Source organism: Liolophura sinensis, chromosome 8, assembly GCF_032854445.1.
Source record: "Liolophura sinensis isolate JHLJ2023 chromosome 8, CUHK_Ljap_v2, whole genome shotgun sequence".
NCBI lineage: Eukaryota > Metazoa > Mollusca > Polyplacophora > Chitonida > Chitonidae > Liolophura > Liolophura sinensis.
Genome location: NC_088302.1, coordinates 43,977,656 through 44,003,204, shown reverse-complemented (window position 1 = coordinate 44,003,204; position 25,549 = coordinate 43,977,656). Strand labels below are relative to the sequence as shown.

The 25,549-nt window shown below is 41.2% G+C and overlaps 1 protein-coding gene across 1 annotated transcript in view; it reads right to left on the bottom strand.

The window, feature by feature from the left end:
* Window positions 1-14,888: 14,888 nt before the first annotated feature.
* LOC135473572 (ATP-dependent DNA helicase DDX11-like) overlaps window positions 14,889-25,549 on the bottom strand; it is a 53,661-nt gene continuing 43,000 nt past the window's right edge. The window contains exons 24-30 of the mRNA XM_064753428.1: window positions 24,319-24,468; window positions 22,249-22,317; window positions 21,409-21,503; window positions 20,413-20,497; window positions 19,372-19,450; window positions 18,005-18,159; window positions 14,889-16,615 (exon numbers count right to left, since the gene is read on the bottom strand). Coding sequence (XP_064609498.1) covers window positions 16,589-16,615; window positions 18,005-18,159; window positions 19,372-19,450; window positions 20,413-20,497; window positions 21,409-21,503; window positions 22,249-22,317; window positions 24,319-24,468 — 660 coding nt within the window. The 3' untranslated portion in view covers window positions 14,889-16,588. The remainder of the gene's footprint in view (window positions 16,616-18,004; window positions 18,160-19,371; window positions 19,451-20,412; window positions 20,498-21,408; window positions 21,504-22,248; window positions 22,318-24,318; window positions 24,469-25,549) is intronic.

Here is a 25,549-nt window from a genome sequence, read left to right as displayed (position 1 = left end):
TGCAGACTTTGTTTCCTTTCAACTGCGAACTACAGTCATGTAAATTTTGGTCAACAGACAGTCTCTTCAAGGTCAGGCAAGTCGCACTTTAGTCTACAGCCAGTCGATAACCAAGACAATGTACACTGGCCTACAGCCAGTCGATAACCCAGACAATGTATACTGGTCTACAGCTAGTCGATAATCCAGACAATGCATACTTCCCTACAGCCAGTCGATAACCCAGACAATGTATACTGGTCTACAGATAGTCGATAATCCAGACAATCCAGACAATGCATACTTGCCTACAACCAGTCGATAATCCAAACAATGTATACTGGCCTACAGCCAGTCGATAACCCAGACAATGCATACTGGTCTACAGCCAGTCGATAATCCAGACAATGTATACTGGCCTACAGCCAGTCAAAAATCCAGACAATGCATACTGGTCTACAGCCAGTCGATAATCCAGACAATGCATACTGGCCTACAGCCAGTCAAGAATCCAGACAATGTATACTGGCCTACAGCCAGTCAAGAATCCAGACAATGTATACTGGCCTACAGCCAGTCGATAACCCCAGACAATGTATATTGGCCTACAGCCAGTCGATAACCCAGACAATGTATACTGGCCTACAGCCAGTCGATAACCCAGACAATGCGTACTGGCCTACAGCCAGTCGATAACCCAGACAATGTATACTGGCCTACAGCCTGTCGATAATCCAGACAATGTATACTGGCCTACAGCCAGTCGATAAGCCAGACAATGTGTACTGGTCTACAGCCAGTCGATAACCCACACAATGTATACTGGTCTACAGCCGGTCGATAATCCAATATGTACTGGCCTACAACGACTGGATAACCCAGACAATGTATACTGGCCTGCAGCCAGTCGCTAACCCAGACAATGTATACTGGCCTACAGCCAGTCAATAATCCAGACAATGTATGCTGGTCTACAGCCAGTCGATAACACCACACAATGTATACTGGCTTGCAGCCAGTCGCTAACCCAGACAATGTATACTGGGCTACAACCAGTCAATAATCCAGACAATGTATGCTGGTCTACAGCCAGTCGATAACACCACACAATGTATACTAGCCTACAGCCAGTCGATAATCCAGACAATGTACACTGGCCTACAGCCAGTCGATAACCCAGACAATGTATACTGGCCTACTGCCAGTCGATAATCCAATGTGCACTGCACTACAACCACTCGACAACCCAGACAATGTGTACTGGTCTGCAGCCAGTCTATAACCCAGACAATGTATACTGGTCTACAGCCAGTCGATAATCCAATGTGTACTGGACTACAGCCACTCGATAACCCAGACAATGTATACTGGCCTGCAGCCAGTCGATAACCCAGACAATGTATACTGGCCTGCAGCCAGTCGCTAACCCAGACAATGTATACTGGCCTACAGCCAGTCAATAATCCAGACAATGTATGCTGGTCTACAGCCAGTCGATAACACCACACAATGTATACTGGCCTGCAGCCAGTCGCTAACCCAGACAATGTATACTGGCTTACAGCCAGTCAATAATCCAGACAATGTATGCTGGTCTACAGCCAGTCGATAACACCACACAATGTATACTGGCCTACAGCCAGTCAATAATCCCGGCAATGTACACTGGCCTACAGCCGGTCGATAAGCCAGACAATGTATACTGGCCTACTGCCAGTCGATAATCCAATGTGTACTGGACTACAACCACTCGACAACCCAGACAATGTGTACTGGTCTGCAGCCAGTCGATAACCCAGACAATGTATACTGGTCTACAGCCAGTCGATAATCCAATGTGTACTGGACTACAGCCACTTGATAACCCAGACAATGTATACTGGCCTGCAGCCAGTCGATAACCCAGACAATGTATACTAGCCTACAGCCAGTCGATAACGCCAGACAATGTATACTGGCCTACAGCCAGTCAATAAACCAGACAATGTGTACTTATCTACAGCCAGTCGATAACCCAAAGAATGTGTACTGGTCTACAGCCAGTCAATAATCCAGACAATGTATACTGGCCCACAGCCAGTCGATAACCCATACTGGCCTACAGCCAGTTGATAACCCAGACAATGTATACTGGCCTACAGCAAGTCAATAATCCAATGTGTACTGGACTACAGCCACTCGATAACCCACACAATGTATACTGGCCTACAGCCAGTCGACAACCCAGACAATGTATACTGCCCTACAGCCAGTCGATAATCCAATGTGTACTGTACTATAACCACTCAATAACTCAGAAAATGTAAACTGGTCTACAGCCAGTCGATAATCCAGACAATGTATACTGGGCTACAGCCAGTCGATAACCCCAGACAATGTATACTGGCCTGCAGCCAGTTGATAATGCAGACAATATGCACTGGTCTACAGGCAGTCGATAATTCAGACAATGTATACTGGCCTACAGCCGGTCGATAACCCAGACAATATATACTAGCCTACAGCCAGTCAATAATCCAATGTGTACTGGACTACAACCACTCGATAACCCAGACAATGTATACTGGCCTACAGCCAGTCGATAACACCACACAATGTATACTGGCCTACAGCCAGTCAATAATCCAATGTGTACTGGCCTACAGCCAGTCGATAACCCCAGACAATGTATACTGGCCTACAGCCAGTCAATAACCCAGACAATGTATACTGGTCTACAGCCAGTCGATAATCCAATGTGTACTGGACTACAGCCACACAATGTCCCAGACAATATGTACTGGCCTGCAGCCAGTCGATAACCCAGACAATGCGTACTGGCCTACAACCGGTCGATAACCCAGACAATGTATACTGGCCTACGGCCAGTCGATAATCCAATGAGTACTGGACTACAACCACTTGATAACCCAGACAATGTGTACTGGTCTACAGCCAGTTGATAATCCAGACAATGTATACTGGCCTACAGCCAGTCGATAACCCAGACAATGTATACTGGCCTACAGCCAGTCGATAATCCAATGTGTACTGGACTACAAACACTCGATAACCCAGACAATGTGTACTGGTCTACAGCCAGTCGATATCCCAGACAATGTATACTGGTCTACAGCCAGTCGATAATTCAATGTGTACTGGACTACAGCCACTCGATAACCCAGACAATGTATACTGGCCTACAGCCAGTCGATAACCCAGACAATGTATACTGGTCTACAGCCAGTCGATAACCCAGACAATGTGTACTGGTCTACAGCCAGTCGATAATCCAGACAATGTATACTGGTCTACAGCCAGTCGATAATCCAATGTGTACTGGTCTACTGCCAGTCGATAATCCAGACAATGTGTACTGGTCTACAGCCAATCGATAACCCAGACAATGTATACTAGCCTACAGCCAGTCGATAATCCAATGTGTACTGGCTGTAGACCAGTACACATTGTCTGGATTATCGACTGGCAGTAGACCAGTACACATTGGATTATCGACTGGCTGTAGATAACTTAGACAAAGTGTACTGGTCTACAGCCAGTCGATAACCAAAACAATGTATACTGGTCTACAGCCAGTTGATAATCTAATGTGTACTGGACTACAGCCAGTAGATAACCCAGACAATGTATACTGGCCTACATTCAGTCGATAATCCAAATAATGTATACTGGCCTACAGCCAGTCGATAATCCAATGTGTACTGGACTACAACCACTCGATAACCCAGACAATGTGTACTGGCCTACAGCCAGTCGATAATCCAGACAATGTATACTGGCCCACAGCCAGTCGATAATCCAATGTGTACTGGACTACAACCACTCGATAACCCAGACAATGTGTACTGGTCTACAGCCAGTCGATAACCCAGACAATGTATACTAGTCTACAGCCAGTCGATAATCCAGAGAATGTATATTGGCCTACAGCCAGTCGATAATCCAATGTGTACTGGACTACAACCACTTGATAACCCAGACAATGTATACTGGTTTACAGCCAGTCGATAACCCAGACAATGTGTACTGATCTACAGCCAGTCGATAATCCAGACAATGTATACTGGCCCACAGCCAGTCGATAATCCTGACAATGTATACTGGTCTGCAACCAGTCGGTAATCCAGACATTGTATACTGGTCTACAGCGAGTCGATAATCCAGACAATGTATACTGGCCTACAGCCAGTCAATAACCCAGACAATGTATACTAGCCTACAGCCAGTCGATAATCCAATGTGTACTGGATTACAACCTCGATAACTTAGACAATGTGTACTGGTCTACAGCCAGTCGATAACCCAGACAATGTGTTCTGGTCTACAGCCAGTTGAATCCAATGTGTACTGGACTACAGCCAGTTGATAACCCAGACAATGTATACTGGCCTACATCCAGTCGATAATCCAGACAATGTATACTGGCCTACAGCCAGTCGATAACAACAGACAATGTATACTGGCCTACAGCCAGTCGATAACCCAAACAATGTGTACGAGTCTACAGCCAGTCGATAACCCAGACAATGTGTACTGGTCTACAGCCAGTCGATAATCCAGACAATGAATACTGGACTACAACCACTCTATAACCTAGACAATGTGTACAGGTCTACAGCCAGTCGGTAACTCAGACAATGTATACTGGTCTACAGCCAGTCGATAATCCAGACAATGTATGCTGGTCTACAGCCAGTCGATAACACCACACAATGTATACTGGCTTGCAGCCAGTCGCTAACCCAGACAATGTATACTGGGCTACAGCCAGTCGATAATCCAGAGAATGTATATTGGCCTACAGCCAGTCGATAATCCAATGTGTACTGGAATACAACCACTCGATAACCCAAACAATGTATACTGGTCTACAACCAGTCCATAACCCAAACAATATATACTGGTCTTCAGCTAGTCGATAATCCAGACAATGTATACTGGCCTACAGCCAGTCGATAATCCAGAGAATGTATACTGGTCTGCAACCAGTCGCTAATACAGACAATGTATACTGGCCTACAGCCAGTCGATAATCCAGAGAATGTATACTGGCCTACAGTCAGTGGATAATCCGGACAATGTATACTGGTCTACAGCCAGTCGATAACCCAGACAATGTATACTGGCCTACAGCCAGTCGATAATCCATTGTGTACTGAACTACAACCACTTGATAACCCATACAACATATACTGGACTACAGCCACTCGATAAACCAGACAATGTATACTGGTCTACAGCCAGTCGATAAACCAGACAATGTATACTGGTCTACAGCCAGTCGATAACCCAGGCAATGTATACTGGTCTACAGCCAGTCGATAACCCAGACAATGTATACTGGTCTACAGCCAGTCGATAACCCAGGCAATGTATACTGGTCTACAGCCAGTCGATAACCCAGACAATGTATACTGGTCTACAGCCAGTCGATAACCCAGGCAATGTATACTGGTCTACAGCCAGTCGATAACCCAGACAATGTATACTGGTCTACAGCCAGTCGATAACCCAGGCAATGTATACTGGTCTACAGCCAGTCGATAACCCAGACAATGTATACTGGTCTACTGCCAGTCGATAACCCAGGCAATGTATACTGGCCTACAGTAAGTTCTTGCACAAGCGATGCACTTTTTCTTCTGTGAGCGGACTTAGTCAACCTCGTAAACAATTGTCAGCAGACAATCTTGGTCATACAGGAATGTATAAACTTGTATACCTCATGGTCACTGCAGGTATATATTTACCTGTTAGTTGTTTGAACCAATACAATCTGCCTCACAGCCTAGGCCGATAATCAGCTTATGGTTGCTTCACTTGTACATAACGACATACCATGTTATTTTCAACACCTTCCTCCTTTTAGATGTCTCACATGTCTGAACCACACGTAAAGGCCTTCGCCAATATATCTGAATCTCCCCTTCCTTCTGCCCGTCAGCGCACAACAACATTCACACCTTCGGCTATAGTTCCATGAACACAAATGAGTGACATTTCGTTGGAATAACCGACATACTTATGGAACTCCCAAACCTAACAATTGTCTGTCTCATTCCTTCTCCAGGTAGAGGTGTTTAATGTGGTGAACACTCCGGTGAGAAGCGAAAGAACTAACCTGGATGATCAGTGGAAAATAAGACAAGAAGATCAGTGCTCCGCGCCACATGAATGACCGAGTACAATGAACATTAATGGGTTTGTCAGTTTACAGCGAGTTCATTTGGTATTCTCTGCTTAATATAACATACAAAATAAATAGCAAAAACAGAATAATGACAACATTGTGATATTTGGCAAATGGCCAAACATGGCGTATTGTCGATGCCGTTGCCTGGGTGTGGGTCTGATGTATTACACGGCGGTCAGCCAATGGCTACACAGCATTGTACACTCCAGCGTAATGTCGATGTCGTTGCCTGGGCGTGGGTCTGGTGTATTACACGGTGCTCAGCCAATGGCTACACAACATTGTACACTCCAGCGTAATGTCGATGTCGTTATATACGCGCAGGTCTAATGGCTTTGGTAGTACTTACAGTTATTTATGAGGACAATAAATGTTCCGTTTGCTGTCAACTTAATATGTTGGTGCCTTTTCTGGTCTAGAGCGTAGTGTCAAGGTAGGACAACAGAAGCAGATAGTGCACCAAACTGATACACCGGGGACTATCAACACTTTCGTGGGCTTACAGACTCAATCTACATGCCTCCAAAATGAGAGCAATAAACTCATCGTGCATGGGCAATTAATCTGTGCTTACTATTAAAGACAAAGTCTACACTCTACACTTTCTATATGCATACAAATGTACGTAAGCCTAGATCTCACCCGGATATATCTGCGCCCATACCATGATCCCGCTTACATTGGGTCTGAGTACAGCCTATACCGCCAGTAAGCTATCTGTAATCTGTGCTTTTACAGGCGGAAATCCATTAACTCTTGCTTAACCCTTGCATTGTTACAGACTTGCAGGTCATGTCTGGGGCACACCATGCATGTAAGAAAAAGTGCGTAACTGTCTGTCAGAACGCTGCTTTGTACATGGTAGTATTCCATGTATACCATCTTAAGGATACATGAAATGCTCGGTTTCTAATTTTAATTTTTTAATTTTAAGCACATGATGTGGTCTAACATTTAAACCTACAAAAAAGTTTATCAGCTCTCTCTTGGGGCGTAAAATGACTTTAAAGTACAGTGTTTGTATGGCCCCCAGAAGTCAGTCCGCAAATTAAGCAGATTGCTGTGGTGACGTCAACGGTGATAGCTAAAGATAAAGATAGATAAAGTGCGTGTGTGAGTTTGTGAGCGGGGATTTGGGGGGTGGGGGTGGGGGTGGGGTGAGTCCAAATAGGGGGGGAGGGGCTCCAATAAGCTGAGTCCAAATTGAGGGGGGCTCCAATAAGCTGGTCCCGCTATCCCAGTATGTACATCGATGACGTCATTTCCGACAACTGACGGAAAAAATGCATAAATATTTTCTATTTTTCATTTTTTTATCTTTCTTCATGTTCATTAAACCATTCTCTTCGTCCTTTTTTATGTCTCCTTTAACTTCACACAATTTAAACATCTTTAAAGCTTAAACCTGCAAACCTTATATTGCGCTATCCTCAGAATTAGAACAAATATATTTTTGAGAGAATAATGAGTGGTTCCTGCAAGTATCACTTTCACCAGCAGAATTCCTTTCCCTATTTCATAGTCCACAGTATAGAGTCGATGTCATGTCAATTTACAGTTATTTAATTATGATTGATTGATTGCTTTTTAACGCTATGTTCAACAATTTTACACACATACGATGATGGTCACTTAGATGTGAAACCGCGGAATGCTCGAGATAAATAATCGACCTTTTCGGCAAATTACTGACGCACTTTCTCACGTTTAGCGCATAGACAGGAAAACCGTCTTGGTGGAAGACAACTGGACAACGAACGCTGGACTGCACATGCTAATGGCACCACCAGCATCATCGACCGTTTATTTATTGTCACCAAGGCCCCTCAAACATCGAGAGCGCGGAAACCCATACAAATTTCCTGTACACGTTAAATGGATTTGAACCCTTCACTCGTATATGTCTCAGCGATTGAAGGTACCTAAAACACTTGACCACAACCCGATCCACAGCCATATTTTGGATAAACCTGAATAACCCCAGCAATATGATATCCGACAATGACTGTACTAAATTTGATGTATAAATATGCAATTTACTGTACGTAAATCACTATAGAAGTACGGTGCCAAGCTTCACTTCACATTATCTTCAAAACGCAGTCGAAGCAATACAAGTATCAACACGCACAGGTTTAACATACGCACACACAGCGCAGATTTTAATCTACAGTCCGATGCAAAACTTCTACTATAATCCCCTCCGCTAGCTCATTTAACTAAGGAGATGTCCTCGCCTCATATTTCAGGTCGGATCGAACTGCCTGTGAATAAATCAGTGAATAAAGACGTACTGCAGGGCATTAACAGTGATGTGGGATTATAAACCTTCTATGTACAAATATTATATGTGGTTACGGAATAATGGTCGATTTTCTTTAAGTGGAATAAGTCTGGTATTTAGCAACACAGTGCTTAGTAAATTACAGCTTTATGGCTGTGACTATTCACTGTTTTACGTATGTGACTATAAATGTATACTTGACTGTAATACGCGGAAAAACCATAAAACATAAAGTAAGTTGAAAATCTCCTACGAAATAGTTGTTAAAACAGCAGAAGTTACACGTTATAATGATAATCACGCAATGTTTACAGAAATCTACTTGTATGTACAGAAACTCCGATAACATGTAAGACTATTTAAAACAGCAGGCAATGACAGTAACAAAAACGCCGTATCAGGTTTGTCGTAACTGCATAATATCGATAACAAGTTGTGTACAGATATGTTTTATTTCTTCCTTTCGTCCTTTCTTTCACCTGCATTTAACACTCGTTTGTTTTCCAAATTACCTAAATTTTGCATTCTTGAGATAATGAAATCAATGAAGAGTCCCTGGCAGCAGGGTTAGAACTTATGACTCGCTGGTATGAGGATACGTAATACCTGTATGCATAATGGCCCAAAAATATACAATTTAATACCAATCGGTACTTCAAACAAGAATATTACCCAAACCGTTACTAAACAGAGTATCTCCCCTTGACCATGCACCAGTTTTCCTGCTATATATAAATGCTGCTATTTGTCCTGGTAGAAAGTTAGGTTTCGAACAGTAACCAAGAAAGTGTCTCACTTTGCAGCTTCTGTTTCAGTGTAAGACTACCACTGCACCTTAACATTTTCGTAATAGCAAATACTAAGCAAGGCGGTGTTTTATACCTTTACTATACAGCATACCGAAGTTAACCAAAGTTCAACCTTTTAGTATTTTCAATTTTATTAACGCAAATAGCACATCAGTATCCCTTTCAGCTCACTAGTTTTCAGCTTTACGGCTGCCACAGTAACTGTTTTCCGTCACGTGACTCAAAACTTCATTTTTCTCGCACTTCGAACGCATTTTTCAGCAAAACTGCGCAAGGCAGGCCAGATTCATTACAAAGAGCTCTAACTAAACAAGATAGTTCTCTTTCAATGTTAACTAACAAAAGTTTTTAGCTATGTGAATTTCATGTACATCGTGAAATTTCTCTAGTTTCAAGATATGAATATAGATTCTTAAAACTATTTTTCGCCTCCCCATTTTCTGTCTGCTATAAAAAATCCAGTTCAGAATGACTGAAGAAAAACGTTTTTAAATTGATTGGCTCCGACCAAAATTTGAGTCCTAATAGCGCCGGCCGTATTAGTGTCTCGTCAATTTAAAAACAGCTTCTTAACAGATAATATGGAACTTTCACTCTACTTAAATTTTAGTTTCTTCAACGCCAGAAGTATTCGTGAACAAATATTTACATTATTTCGGATTTTCGCTTAATCACAAATTGTCTCAAAACAATAAAAGGTAGTAAAGTATTAACATATTCGTGAGCAGACGCTCAAAGTAAACCATGCAGCCAGTAGCCAGCTTCTACAGATTTATGCACCATTTTCTGAAACTTTATTCGTCGTTGCGCCTTCTATCTGCAAATTAAATTTCAGCGTAATCAAATTAGCCGTTCTTGAGAAGGCGTTTTTAACGATTTCTGGATGACAAAATGGCGGCAAAGAATAGGTCATGCTGAAAAATAAATCTTCTGCATAAAATGTTTCCCACACATTTTGTCTATAGACCACGATTCGCTAGTTCTATAGCATTCACGCTTTTCATAGTTGCAAAAAAGAATATTGAAAGCAGAGTGTCCTGGTACGTGCATGACTGTGGTAAGTCGGTAATTCATCCATTCTTTTCCAAGCTACCAGAGATTTTCCATGCGATGAGATACAATGGCTAGAACGTGGCAAGAAACATCTAATAAGAATATATAGCTTAGCCATTCGCAGCTCTGAGTATAATGTAGACAAAGTACAGAGTAGGCGATAGTTTTTCATCTAGACGCCTAACCCGTCATATGAATGTAAACACACGAGTATATTGGCGTCGTTCTTTAGCACAGGACAAAGTATGTAAGTGAATAAATATGTACCTGTAACAAATATGGAAGAGATTCAGAAATATGAACTATAACCTAACAAAGCTTTGGTTCAGAGATGTTGCCAAACGTAAAGTAAATAATGGTCTATACGCCCAGGGTCAACGGGCACGTCGTACATGTTTACATCGAACATATAATCCCCAGCAGATAAAACATAAAGCTACAGCAAGCGGATTAATAACTGAAATATAAAGGTACCTAATACAACAGAGACTACAACACAATAAAGTGCGTTAATACGCACGTTGAGACCGGACCGTGAGTTGAACGCAAACATTACTCACGTGTCTGTCAGTCGTCTGTATAATGAATATTGTGAGCCAAAGATAAGAGCTTGTGTGTTCAACGTCCGGATGATGAGATAATGTTACATAGTGGTTATTCGTAGCCACCTAATGTTACCGCTATGAGAAGGCAGTTCCACTATGGAGGGAATCAACAGAAAACAATTCATGATAAACCTGACCCAAACAAAAAATGATGTCAATATGTAACAGTGCATGCTATCGGCAGAAAACCGGTTAGTCCACAGGCTGATTACCATACTTTTTCAGTTTTCAATCCATGTGTCAGGGATGAATGGGAGTATTATCTCAACCATAGCGTAGCACATAAGTTCCACGCAAGAACTCAGCTTCACATAGGAGTCCCACGCACATCAGTATCACGCACATCCTCAGCCTCTCACATCAGTCCCACGCACAAGCTCCGCCTCACACATCAGTCCCACGCACACACTCAGCCTCACACATCAGTCCCATGAAATAAGCTCAGTCTCACACATCAGTCCCATGAAATAAGCTCAGCCTCTCATATCAGTCCCACGCACAAACTCAGTCTCACGCACAAACTCAGTTTCACGCACAAACTCAGTCTCACACATCAGTCCAACGCACAAACTTAGTCTCAAGTTTGATATCATCTACGTACATATCCAGGAAACTCTCAAGTGTTTTGTTTACACGATTAAGCGGTGATGCAAAGAAGTCGACTAAACGAATGAGAAAATGACAAGCCCTATTTCATGCGATTGTGACACTCGACAGATCGCATCGCCTAAACGTAGCTCATGAAAGCTTTTTTATTTATTTTATAAATAAAGCTTTGTTTTGTTTTTTTTCCACTACAAATCACATCGTGTGAATGCTGCTTTCAGGCTATCAAAGATCGTTCAACTTCTGTTGACTCAACAGCAAGTTGAATGCTGTTAAGATAAGTTCAGTGTCCCATCCACACTTCAAATCAGATAGGTCAACATTGCCCAACACTGTTGTCGTGTGTTGAGTTGTGTTATTTACCGAATTTTCGATAATTTGGAGGGAAATTTCAATCTTTCTCTATAATGCATAAGACACAATGATTTTCTTTTGGCCCTGTCTTTGTAATCTTCAGACAACGTTTTACAGGCAAGGGTATTGTTCATACCCCTGTATAATCGAAACCTCTGTCTCATCGTGAGACGAGTTTCTCTTTCGATTTTGGTACCGCCCTTGGTGCCACAAGACGGTCGCGTTATTTCTACACGCCCGCTGATTGGTTACTTTCACTCAACTTCATTCAACGTGTTGACAAAAAAACACACATGCACATTTCCCATTCAACCCTGCTGGATGGCGTTGAGTGTTATTGAACGAAGTTGAAGAACCCATCCAGACTACTCAGCTGACAGCTATTGGCAAAGAAAGGTCCAGATTTTGACGGTCAACCTATGTCAAGATTTTTATGGCTTCTTTCTCACAGGCTGGGCCAAGGTATGCACCAAAACTTATGTACATTAGGGTCGTAGCGATTTAGAGTACTCCCAAAAAGATATCGACTTTGATGTTCGTGTTGTTTGAAAGACGCGAAACTGTTTTTTTCTTTCTGTTTTCATTAGACTTTTGTCGATGCAATAAAACTGAGCGCATTTTAACGAATGATGGGCACGATTTGAATATCTTATTTCGCGCTGACAATTGCATCTGTATGATAATCCTCTCTCGTGACAAACACTATATTAACAGTAAACACACACTTAATTATGCACGCGTACCTTTATCAGCTCACAAATAATAGACCTATACTTCCCGCATCTTCGTACATATATGTCACAACAAGGCCTTGTCGGTTTATGAGCATGTTTGCAGCCATTACTAACTGTCCCTCACATCTTCCTATAGATTAGGTCGGTATAGATGCACCTTACCTCTCATGCTTAAGGCGTACTGTTCACCAATACCTGCACATGGACGCTTCATACATGACGTATTTTCATTAACCAGTTTTATTATTCAAATAAACCTGTAGGCCTGATGAATATAATTACCTGATAAAAACCGGACACGGATATAATTAATGTGACAGACTTTATAAATATATATGTATAAATAGGCTAGATGAATATACGTTTTTCATTTCATTATACACATATACATATACCTGATGAATACACCCAACGGTATAGGTTCATATACAACAAATTATACGTGTGTATATAGAGTGCTTATTATACATGCATACATCACTGTCATACACATGTATACTATATATGTTCCTAACCGAGGGCTAATTACTGCTTTTATAAACAAGCTTGCTGTAGGCCTACATGTGATCCTCAGGCAGGCCTCAAAGTTCACCATACATGCCCGGTCCGTCAGTGTATAATCGAATACATTAACTATATACATGCCGAATCAGGCTCCTTGGTTTAAGTAACGTACCGTGGGTCGCGTCGATCAGCTGTTAGGCTCCAGTCGTCGGGCTGTACATGTCGAGTACTGGGCTACAACGGAAGCGGGCAGGCACTTGCGAGGGTGGCTGTCAACCCTGGACTCGAGCGTTTGGCCACGCAGGTAAACATGGCCTCTTTCTTTATACATATAACATCATTTTCTAACAGACGTATCTGGCCATGTGACCGAGGGCTTAACGTCGTCGGTGTGCGTTTCTCTTATGCACATGGCAGATGTTTGTATCTGACCCAGATTGCTCACTCCAATCTGTCCGCAGGCCTATCTAGCAGTCCACAGCACATCGGGTGGCTGTAGATTTCTAAGCGCGGACATTCATCGGTATTTGCCGCTCAGAGAGAATTTCCGCCTTTCACTATTGGCCGGAGCCGCGGTCATTCCGCCACAGCCTTTTGATCTAACAAGGGACCACGGGGAATCGATCTTCGGCTCAGCCTGTGGAGCGTGCAGGTGTGTCTGTCACCCAGAATACCGCCATCCCTCTCCCCCTCCCTTAAGACCCATACCCACGCTTCAGTTTCAGCTAGACATCAAAGAGTCGTCTATAAAATAGCGATCGTTCCGGTGTCTGATTTTTCTCACAAATACTATTGGGTATTGTAATACAACTCTTAAAAATGACTTCCCAAGGTGACAAAAAAAAAAAATTACTTGATTGGTGTTTTACGCCATGCTCAAAATTGTATCCTGTATACGCCGGGGGTTTTCGTCATGGAGGAAGGTATAACAACCTTGAGGGTGGATACTTTTTCTTTTAAAATACAATCGAACGCGTGTACGGATATACAAGATACAAGAGCTTCCGGTGCTTTGGTGCCCTCTTTTCCTGGTTGAGATAATGCCCACCAATTAACTGTTAAATTACTCTCGGCTTTCAGCAATCAATAAGACAGCTCAAGTAGGCCTACATTCATATACCTTTACCTAGAAAAATTATCACAATGACTATAAGGTCGAGCATATTGGCTCACATCGGAGATACGGCATCGTGTGTACCAGTCGTGTTAAATCTCATTATCGTCTACCAAACCCATCGTTTCATTTTCGCATCGCATCGCGCCATCGTCAAATCATTAATTTATATAGCGTCCTGCCATTGATCGCGGTTTTCCACTGGACTGAGCCCAATTTCCGCTCACCACAACTCTGGTCACAATCGTATAAGTGGAATGTTCTTGAACACAAATCGCGTAAAATGCTAATCAAGTAAATAAATATATCTTTAGCACTACCGTTGCACTAAGATATGTCATCTAATAATATGACTGCTTTTTTTTCTCCACCAGCTTAGCCACCTTGAAAAGCCTTTCTCGTGAGCTGTAAGATAATAACCAATACTATGAATGTGGTAGAAATCAGACACGAGAACTCTCGTTATTTTATCGACGACCTCGTGATGTCTCACTGCGGCAGATGGGTGTGCTTGTAGGTATTCTGTGGTGTGGAGGAGGTGTATGGTATGGGTGTGTGGGGCGGGTTACTATCCTTGACAAAAAACACATGCGCGCTATAAACAACAAACTCCAAAAGAAATCAGACCAGACAACTAACATTTGGCCTTTGGTACGAAGGCTCATTTCTTCACGCATATGCACTGACAGCGAATACTTAAGACTCAGTGGACTACTTTTGAAAATTCATCACATTTTTGCACCTCCATAACGAACCTCGGTCCATAGACCAATGAAAATAAGTAAAAGTATTCTGAAATATAGTTTTATCTGGTCTTAAGATACTAACGCTTAGTTCATCTGTTGTTTCCATTCAATGTATTAAAATCTCTAGCACTGCGGTATCACTTCAACTGACATGAGATCAGAAAGATTCCTATTTGTTTTATAATCATATCATAACTTGATTCTGTAAGACGGATCGGAAGCTAGAGACCACGTCATCTGCTTAGTAACAAACGGCGTGGGTGAAGAAAACGGTCCTCTCAACGTCATTGCATAGGAAAATGCCTATTTTTGAACCGCTGCCAGCGGTCTTGTATCCGTTGGATTTGTATACTTTTCAGCTTTCCAGATAGTCTGCAGAGCTTTCGTGACGTTATTTTGTACAACTGGGCCTTACTGGCCGCTAGCGAAGTGGCAAAAAGTGACCTTTTCCCCAACGCTTTAACATTGGGAGGCTATTTTAGGCACGAAAGGGTGGTCACGTGACCACCAACTTCCGACCCGTCTAACAGAATTGGGTTCATTAAATTGTCAGCACCAAAAGCCAGACAACGCAAGTGTAAACCCAAAATAACAATAGTGTGTGATACAACAGTTCAATATAGACACCGAATGAGAAAAGAAAGTAGCAAGGCCTGTCCTGTGGGACACTCATGAACGCATAACTTCAGCTCTATACATAAAGCACTGAAGTTCTGAATTTGGTTATGTACGTTAGTTACTAGTAATATGTACCGAGCATCAGCTATCCACCACCACCAACAACACCCCCCCCCCACCGGCTCATTTGTATCATTGTGCTCTAGATGCATGTAAAACTTCAAATCAAAACATGCAGTACTTTATCAGACACTTCCCTTTACAATTACTTTATTAAACACTGATTATGCGCCGGCGTGGTGCAAGGACCCAGGAGCCTGTCACCAATGCGGTGGCTACGAGTTCAACTTGACATGCTGGCTTCCTCTCTGGCCTAACGTGGGGAGGTCTGCCAGCAACCTGTCGTGTGTTTCTCCCGAGTTCTGTCCAGTTTCTTCCCACCATAATGCTTGCTGCCGTCATATAAGTGAAGTATTCTTGTATACTGCGTAAAACACCAATCAAATAAATAAAGAAATTAAACACTAATTTTAATACACAATACTGCAAGTTAGGAATTTTGTAACTGACAGTAATTCTGTGCACACAGTGAATCAATGATGAAATATCCACCTCGTATTATTGTGATCTACATGTGAGCAAAACCTGAGCTCAATACATGCAGTACTTTGTAAGGTACCACCCATAACATTTTGTTTAACATTGCTTTCCCTTTTATTGGCTGCCACTCGCACTGCTATGGCATAAGCTGTGCTCCAGGAACTACAAATGAATAAACAATACCCAAACAATAAATATATTTAATAGCAATGAAAGAAATGAACATATACATGTGTTGATGATAATGGCGACTGGTATGTACATGAATACTCTCTATTAGACCACTGTGTGGGTGAGCTCCAGGTGTCCTCTCACAGGTGTGATACCCATGAGCCTTTTTAAAACTTGCCTGTCTTCATTTCATCACTTTCATATTCATTCAACAGACGTCATCTGGTTTTCTTTCCCATGAAAAACTGAAAACAACAGAGAAACAACTGATGAAAAGGTAATCAAAGTTATAACCACAGTTAAATACATATACTTGTCCGATGCTATCAGAAAACATGAATTTGAACTAAAATCAGTTCAACAAGTAATAAAATATTTAATCAGGCTACATCCTTGATTGTGAGGAAAATGTCAGTAGCTTATTACATCAAATTTTAAAATGTTTTCCAGCATAGCCCAAACTGTAACTTGCCAATGTCAAATGTATGGTATAAAGTTTGTAACTGATGTTAGACACTGGCTCCGTTGTTTGCCACAGGACATTCATCCTACGTACCCACTCGTCTGCTTGCGGATCACAGGCGTTCAAATGACATACCCATTGTTCAAGTGACGTACTGAGTTTTCCAATGGCGTGTGCCGGGTATTCAAGTGATGCGTACCGGGTGTTCAAGTGAGGTAAACCAGGTGTTGAAGTGATGTACTAATTTTGCTGATTCCATTAAAAAATTGTCTGTTTGACTTTTCGGGATTTGAAATCGGATCTATGTGCCCATAGTCCAGCTCTCTACCATGTAAGCTATTGGGCATTCCTCGTTTGCTACTGCCAGGATAAGCGCCAGAAAGCAGGTCCAGTTACGCCCTTCTGTGGGAGCTGGGTGAGGCCATCATCGAACTATCTTTTCACGGTACTGACACTTTTCAACAACAACACGTTGAGCCCTTTGTTCCAACTATTTAGGACAACCAATGACAAACAGGTTTCTATTTCCAATATACCGAGAATCTGGATTGATTTTTTTCAAACAAACTCGTTATTTGCAATAATCACAAAATATCTTTCAAAAATTTTAAATGAGTTGTGATGTGTATCTGCACAAAATTATACACTTAAAGCAGTACATTGCTGGTGATTTTTTTGGCCTGTGGTATTTGTTCAGAGAAACTGCCGTACTGAGAAATATCAGTTTCCTTGAGTCACTCAACAGGTCAAGCTCTGCTGGTAAAAAGTGTCTGAAGCCTATATAAACATAGAACTTTGCAGCATTCCTTCAGGCTAATGTAAGTTAACTTATTGCATACCTTTAAACTTTGTTCGAAAAACCTACTGTATTCCTTCTACAATTACCTGTATATTGGCTAAAACGAGCCCACCAAATTAAGAGAATTACGGTATTGGACTTTCATGAAACTGTTTCCATGACTGTGACCAATATTCTCCGGTATGGCGTCTTATTTTATTTATTACATATTGAGGACTATATAGCACATTTTCCAGTGTGTACCAGTCTTTCTAAAGTTCACAACATGTAACAAATCTATTCCAGATAAATATTTCACTGTGTTAACACATGAAAACAGTTTAAAATTCCAAGAACAGCTATATCAACAAAACATCTGGAAAAGGCAAGCACCTTGCTTAATGCTCCAAAGGCTGGTCCAAACCTCTCCATTTTCACCAGGTGGTCAGAGATCCAGGTTGGCAGTTTACTAACCACATTCCCTCGGCTGTAGCGATGATCTAACAGTAAGATGCTGGCATAGTCGTTCTTGTGTCGTATGGCCCTTCCTGCACGAACAGACAAGACAACCTTGAATAAGATTACTGGAATACTTCATCTTAAAGTGAGTGCAAGCCATGTATCATATTTGTTAAGAAAATGCACATGTATTAGTGTGTAAATGTAAGACAGATTTTCAACACGTCAGTCAGAGAATATTGGTAGCTTGCCTCATTGAGCAGTTTGTAAAACTGCATAATGTTCAAGTCATGTAGTACGTTCAAATATTGACCTTTAAACCAAAAGAAAGTAGAACGACTGATATTATCCTCTAATTATATCATGCTAAGATCTTGCCATTTAATAAACAAGAAAAACCAAAATTATTACACTGTTTCAACTATGAATGTTTACTGTATGCGTAAGAATTGCAGAGCAGTGACTTCATATGTTATGGGGTTGTAAATCATTGTGGTGGTAAAACACACTGTGAGGGGAGTTAGTGCACAACTGTACCACAGGGGTCTTTGATATGCAAATTGCGAACTGCATTTGGCAATCCATGTAGTATGGGAGGCAACTGTAACCCTGTGAATAGCTGAGTAAAATGTTGACCTATAAGGTAAAACACTCCTCCGACTCTACCACCGTCACGCGGTGGCGGCAGTAGTGCCACTGTTCTCAGTGGCCAATGGAACGACACATCAGTGGCTACAATCTCCTCCAGTGGCCAATGGAACGACACATCAGTGGCTACTACCTCCTCCAGTGGCCAATGGAACAACACATCAGTGGCTACAATCTCCTCCAGTGGCCAATGGAACGACACATCAGTGGCTACTACCTCCTCCAGTGGCCAATGGAACAACACATCAGTGGCTACAATCTCTTCCAGTGGCCAATGGAACGACACATCAGTGGCTACTACCTCCTCCAGTGGCCAATGGAACGACACATCAGTGGCTACTACCTCCTCCAGTGGCCAATGGAACAACACATCAGTGGCTACAATCTCTTCCAGTGGCCAATGGAACGACACATCAGTGGCTACTACCTCCTCCAGTGGTCAATGGAACGACACATCAGTGGCTACTACCTCCTCCAGTGGCCACCAGGGAGCGAATGGAAAGGGCCCCAGACTTACACTGGGAGCCAGAGTAATCTGGATTCAAAACACACTAAGGGTGTCAAAAGTAAACTGTTCTCAGGATTACAATAGGCTCGTTGTATACAGAATGTAAGAAAATCTAACTTCACTGGAGACAAAAAAAACAACATACCAATAGACTGGTTGACAGCCTTCATACACAGATTCTCATAGTGGACTTGTCCAGGCAGGCGGCCATCTTTTGACTTGGGCTTGAAAAAATTGACACTCAAAACAGAATTAAACTACATGACGTAAAATTTTATGGAATTTTCCATCAACTAACCACCATTTTGCAAGCTGATGAAAAATCATGAGAAAATCATGTGGAATTGTAGTGATTAAGAGTAAATTACATGACTTGATTTTTCATTAACATATCACCATTTGCACTCACAATTATACAGGAAAAGTCAGTGAAAGAAATCCATGAAAATTATAAATGCATTCAACTGGTGTGATTTCCTTCAATGACCAGGCCACACTAAAGGATTTGGTCAAACACGTTCATCACATTGATTAACTCTGGGCCCATGAATGGGCCTCCCTGAATTCCTATGAAATTGGCCTCACCCGAGTTACGACTACCTACGGACCTCTGTGATTTGATGCAATCTTTCAATCAAGGTCAATCGCAGTTACCACAATTTAAGCCAAAGAAATTCTTGTAGTCACACTTAAGTTGACAAGTCAACTCTTGTACGACTCCAATTCGTCCACGGTAGCGACATTATAGAAAGAAATCGAAGCGCTTTGTGACGAAAATGATGGTTACAATTCATGAAAATCATGTGTGATGCTCCTACACTATACAATGTACGTAGCTCATAAGACAAAGTTTGACAGATGAAGATTTATAGTCTGAATTTATGTGCTGCTGATTTTTGTGAATGCACAATGAAAGTTGTACACTTATCCTGCTCTATCCATTGTGTCATATTTTAGAATATTTTATATTTACCAAATTAATGAGAAAATATTTAAGTTAAAGGGATACCGAATCGATTCTGGTTGTCTGATGTGAGAAACAGGCAAGTCCAGGCTGAATATTAGGATGGTACATTTATTCGAGCATGATCTAGGCTGCAAGATTTAACCTAGGAAATCCTATTTCCACCGTCAGCCAATCAGCATCAATTCTCTATCCCTTTAAGAAGCTCATTTGACAACTTACAAAGTTGGTATTGAGGTAGGTCATTTTTTCTTTCAGCTCCGGAGAGTATAAGTTAGGGTAAGGTAAACCCACCATGATCACGCACCTAGATGTGAAGGGAGGAAAGAAACACAAAACAATGAATGGGATTTATCATGCACTGATGTTGTAATATTATTTAATCGATAGTTAGTTACAAACGTCACGCTCAAAAATGGTTCACACATAGAATGGATGTCAGTTTTATGTGCCCACAGTAAACTGACTTTCAGCAACTTACTGATGAACATTCACCCATGTGATGTACAGATATGCACACGTGTTGGCTGAAGACAAATGGCGTTTGAACAACATTAGACTTCACAAAGGGTCACAAGAGCAATGTGGATCACTTATTGTCACCAAGGCCCCATAAACAGAGACACACACATTAACATTCCCTGTCAAAAGCCAATTTTGAACATCTGTCTCCTGAATGTTCAAAAAATTAAGTTTGGCCACAAGAGATATTATACTATTACAAAATGGTATTATGACAGTCATGAGTGTCGTGGTCAGGTCATCTAATTCTGCCTTACAAGTTACAACAAATCTCAGCAAACTTGATCTTGTAATGCTGTAATTCTTCAATTTTTCGCATGTTTGCAAGGTGTTTTTCAAGCATATTCTGAAGGCATCAACCTGTGTAGACTGATAAAACGATACTTTTTGGGCAGCCCTGTAATTGGTCAATCCATCTGATGTTGTTTTTTTCTCCAAAATCACACTTTAAAAGTGCTTATAATGCACTGAAAGTTGCTTCTTTATATGCGAAAAGGTTGGGGAACTAGGGTGGACAAGGTCTGCGATCCATTCTATCTGTACTTAACATGTATCATCCATTTAAACGGCACCAGGGCCACAGTTACATGCATCTGTTTGAACAGGTATCTGCATTTCATCATTGATGCCACACAGATTTGTTTGCACTTTGTTACAAAACTGATGAAATCTTAAGTACACAAGAAAAGAGCTAACCTGCCCATCTCATCTGCGAAGTTGATACCTTCACTCATTTTGCCTCCCACCACACAGAAAAGTACAGCCCCAGGGACCTCTGAACTGGCATTACCCTACAACAATCAGGGGGGATAACTCAATGAGACTCAATACAAAACAGGAAAGGCTGCCGCCATAATCTACCGGAATCAGGGGGGAATAACTCCATTAAACTTAATACAAAATAGATAGAATGGGACAGAGCAAGCTCCATGGAACTTGATTCCCGCCAGTATATTTCTGTATGTTTATATGAATCTTATGTTTTGTATATTATAATGGTGAATAAACAAACAACAACAAAACTGAACAGCCCTCCAGAACTGCATGTATTGTACGTGAGTACAGCTTCACTCCAACCTTTGTCGCTTCCACAAATCTCGTAGTTTTGGCATGTGGTATCACTTAAGAAGCAACATTTTAACCACCCAAAATGAAGTCAATGAAATATGGTACTGATTTATAACTTGGGCTGCCCTAACTTCCACTACTTTTGGCTGTCTGTTTTTGCTTTCAACAGCTGATGATTACAACAAGCTTAATGAAAGTTAATAATCACATTTATTCTAAAACAGCTGCTTTAAACAGAAATAATTGTGTTTTAGTCTCCCCGTTTTGCCTGAAACAGGGGGAGTAACTCTATCACACATTAGTACGATCAGATGGTGGTGGTCTCTACCACACATCAGAGGGCAATGTAGATCTGTCTCTAGTACCTGATCTAAAACCTCAATGAGTGAGGGACTTTTGGGGCGCATGGTATCATCTTGTTACACTATGGCTGATGGGGTTACACCTGTTCCTTCATCCTTTGCCTACCTGAATGCACCCTGCATACTGGGACAAAACCACGTCCACCTGGCCTGCTAACTTAGGCTCCTGGTACACCTGACAGAGAGATAACAACAACAACAACAAAGTGGATTATTCAAGTCATACTATGTTGCATATTCAATATTGATCATTCAGTCAATATTTTTTTAATACTGCTAATAAAAGAGATCACAAGGGAAACCCTAACGGATATCTCATTCCTCATTAATGCAAAATGATATGACTGTTACCATGACTACTTACACATATGTAAGTAGTCATGGTAACAGAACGTACATGTACACATTATTTGTATGCGTATGTGCAGGCAAAGTATAAAAGAGAAACACAAAATATGCATATGAAAATGGTGACAGCAGTGTAAAATGTGTTTGCAAACATCAATTATTATACATGTATACTGGAACACCAGATTATAACAGAAAAACCAGTGGAACTGCAAAATGTTATTCAAGGAAAAGTGGATTATGAGTCCACAAACCACAGAAGGATATTTTCCTGACCACAATATGTTATTTCTCATGATCATATTTTGGACAGAATTATATAAAAATTGCTCCAACTTCAAAGATATGTGTTTTTAAAGTGTGTCATTTTGTGAAAATATTATAACAACAATAATATCCAGTATATGTACGTAGACATATATATTTTTATATATACACATATATACATATTGATCACCATTCAGAAACAATTCTATTGATCTGATTGGTTCAAATGCTAAACACACAAGACCAGTTATGACGTAACTATGGCAGTACATCAGTTTCCATATAACCCCAGAATAAAGGCCTCACACACTAATATATCCAAAGAGTCAAGGCGAGACACACAGATGAAAAAAGTAAACAAAAAGGGAGACAGCTTTGCTTGACAACTTTTTGTCGTCTGCTTTGATCATTACGACACCGCAAAAATAAGGAAATGTTTTTTGTCTTGCACTAATAAAAAGAATGTGGCAAAATGGGCAAGTATTATTCCAGAAATACGACATAATCCAATGAGCATGCTGCAATAATTTTTGTTCCTACCAAAACTCAATCAGTTTCGTCACTGCATGTTGACCATATCACCCTATGTGTTGGTCATGATGAAATTTGGGCAAAAACTGAGTGTTAAGCATTGAAATTTCCACTACTGAGTACTGTACCATCCCCATCGTACATTATCCACATCGACATCTTCTCTTCCGAAATAACAATCGCCAGAATCACATCAGTCACAACATTCTGTCGTCTCATCTTCTGAGCACGCTTCATTTGATTAGCACTAATGCTTACCCTGGCTGGCCTAAATCAGCTGATTAGCACTTATGCTTACCCTGACTGGCCTAAATCAGCTGATTAGCACTTATGCTTACCCTGACTGGCCTAAATCAGCTGATTAGCACTAATGCTTACCCTGACTGGCCTAAATCAGCTGATTAGCGACTATGACGACGTAGCTCCGCTGCCACCACCAGAAACATATGAGAACTCTGACGCAAAGGGAGACAACTCCAGTTAGTACCAGCTTTCCTCAGTTTTCCGTTTCCAAAATGCTTTTATGGTGATAAATTTTTAATATGATGACCTTTCGGGGGTATGCGGGTAGATATTTGGCTTCGTCCGTTAATATTTTTCCAGGGCGAAGCTGACTTCAGCCAAATATCTACCCGTATACCCTCGGAAGGTCGTCATATAACTAATAGCATACACATGTAGTCATGAAGGCATACGTCATGGCGTGTAGTCATAAAGGCACACGTCATGGCGTGTAGTCATAAAGGCACACGTCATGGCATGTAGTCATAAAGGCATATGTCATGGCGTGTAGTCATAAAGGCACATATCATGGTGTGTAGTCATAAAGGCGTATGTCATGGCATGTAGTCATAAAGGCATATGTCATGGCATGTAGTCATAAAGGCACACCTCATCGCATGTAGTCATAAAGGAACATATCATGGTGTGTAGTCATAAAGGCATATGTCATGTGTGCGCATACACATAATCCATAAAGTCACACATAAATACAGATTTTAACAGCCAAATGTTCAGAGTTATCCTTTACCTTTTTCTTCAGGTTGATTTTGCGTAGGAACCCTGTGCTCAGCCAGTGTGTGTGAACCAGCCTCTGGTACTCATATGAGGGGAAGAACACCACCACGCCCCCTGGGACCACATTACACACATTCACCATCAGCCGTCCCAAGTCATCCAACTGTCAACACACACAGCAAGAAGTATGTCATATACTGTCAGGTGTTAGGGAGAAAAAGGAAGCCTCTCACCAATGCAGTTGTTGTGAGTTCAAGTCCAACTCATGATGGTTTTCTCCACTAGAAATATTCTTGAGCACAGTGTAAAACAAACAAACAAACAAACAAATAAATAAATAAGGGTGAAACATCCTGGCTGAATACACTGTGTATAAGAGTTTCACCAAGACATAGAAGTCATGGCAGAGTTACTAACTGACAATGACATAAGGTTTGGTGTTGATGAATGGTATACATAGGATCATCCTATTTCAAACCATTCTGTCAGTTGTGCAAAATGTGCTGACAGGAAACACCCATTCATCTCATAAAGGAGCATAACCATGTAAATTTTAAAGCCATGTGATTTATTTTCAACAGTTTTGTTCTCTGGTGGCTGAAATGTGAACAAATTTTATAACTCTAAGTGAAGCAGGTCTGTAGGTACAGCCAAAATGTTTACTGACAGGCACAACCAAATCATATAATATCAGCCTTAATATGGATGTATAAAATCAATTTTAACTTTTCTAGCTAGTAGAAGCTAGCCCATGGTACACCTGAAACCTAACAAGGCTGAAAACATTTTTTTTGCTATTAATTTAAGTGGTGTTTAATGCCCTATTTACAAACTTTTCACTCATAAAACAAAGGACAAAATAGACTACAATCAGCTAAAAGACTGGTTCACTGTTGTTTGATGCCAAGTACAGTGCAAAAGTTTGGCAGTTCAGTACCTGGATATTTAAGGGTGGAGTCAATCAGTGCCCTTTAGAAGATACCTTGCAAATCTGTAGACAAACCAGTCACAGCCAGATTTGAACTTGCGACTTCTGTCATTTGTCAGGGTTCGAATGGTTGAGACAAAGCTATGTTTTCATGAGCCACCAGTTATCGGAAATTAGGGAAGTATACTGTAATTCTTCCACCTTTTCACACGTTTGCACAGTGTTTATTCAAGAATATTCTGAAGGCATTATTTTAAGCTGACTGAAAAAAATGATACTTTTTATTTGAATCCCTTAAATCAGCCAACCCAACCAA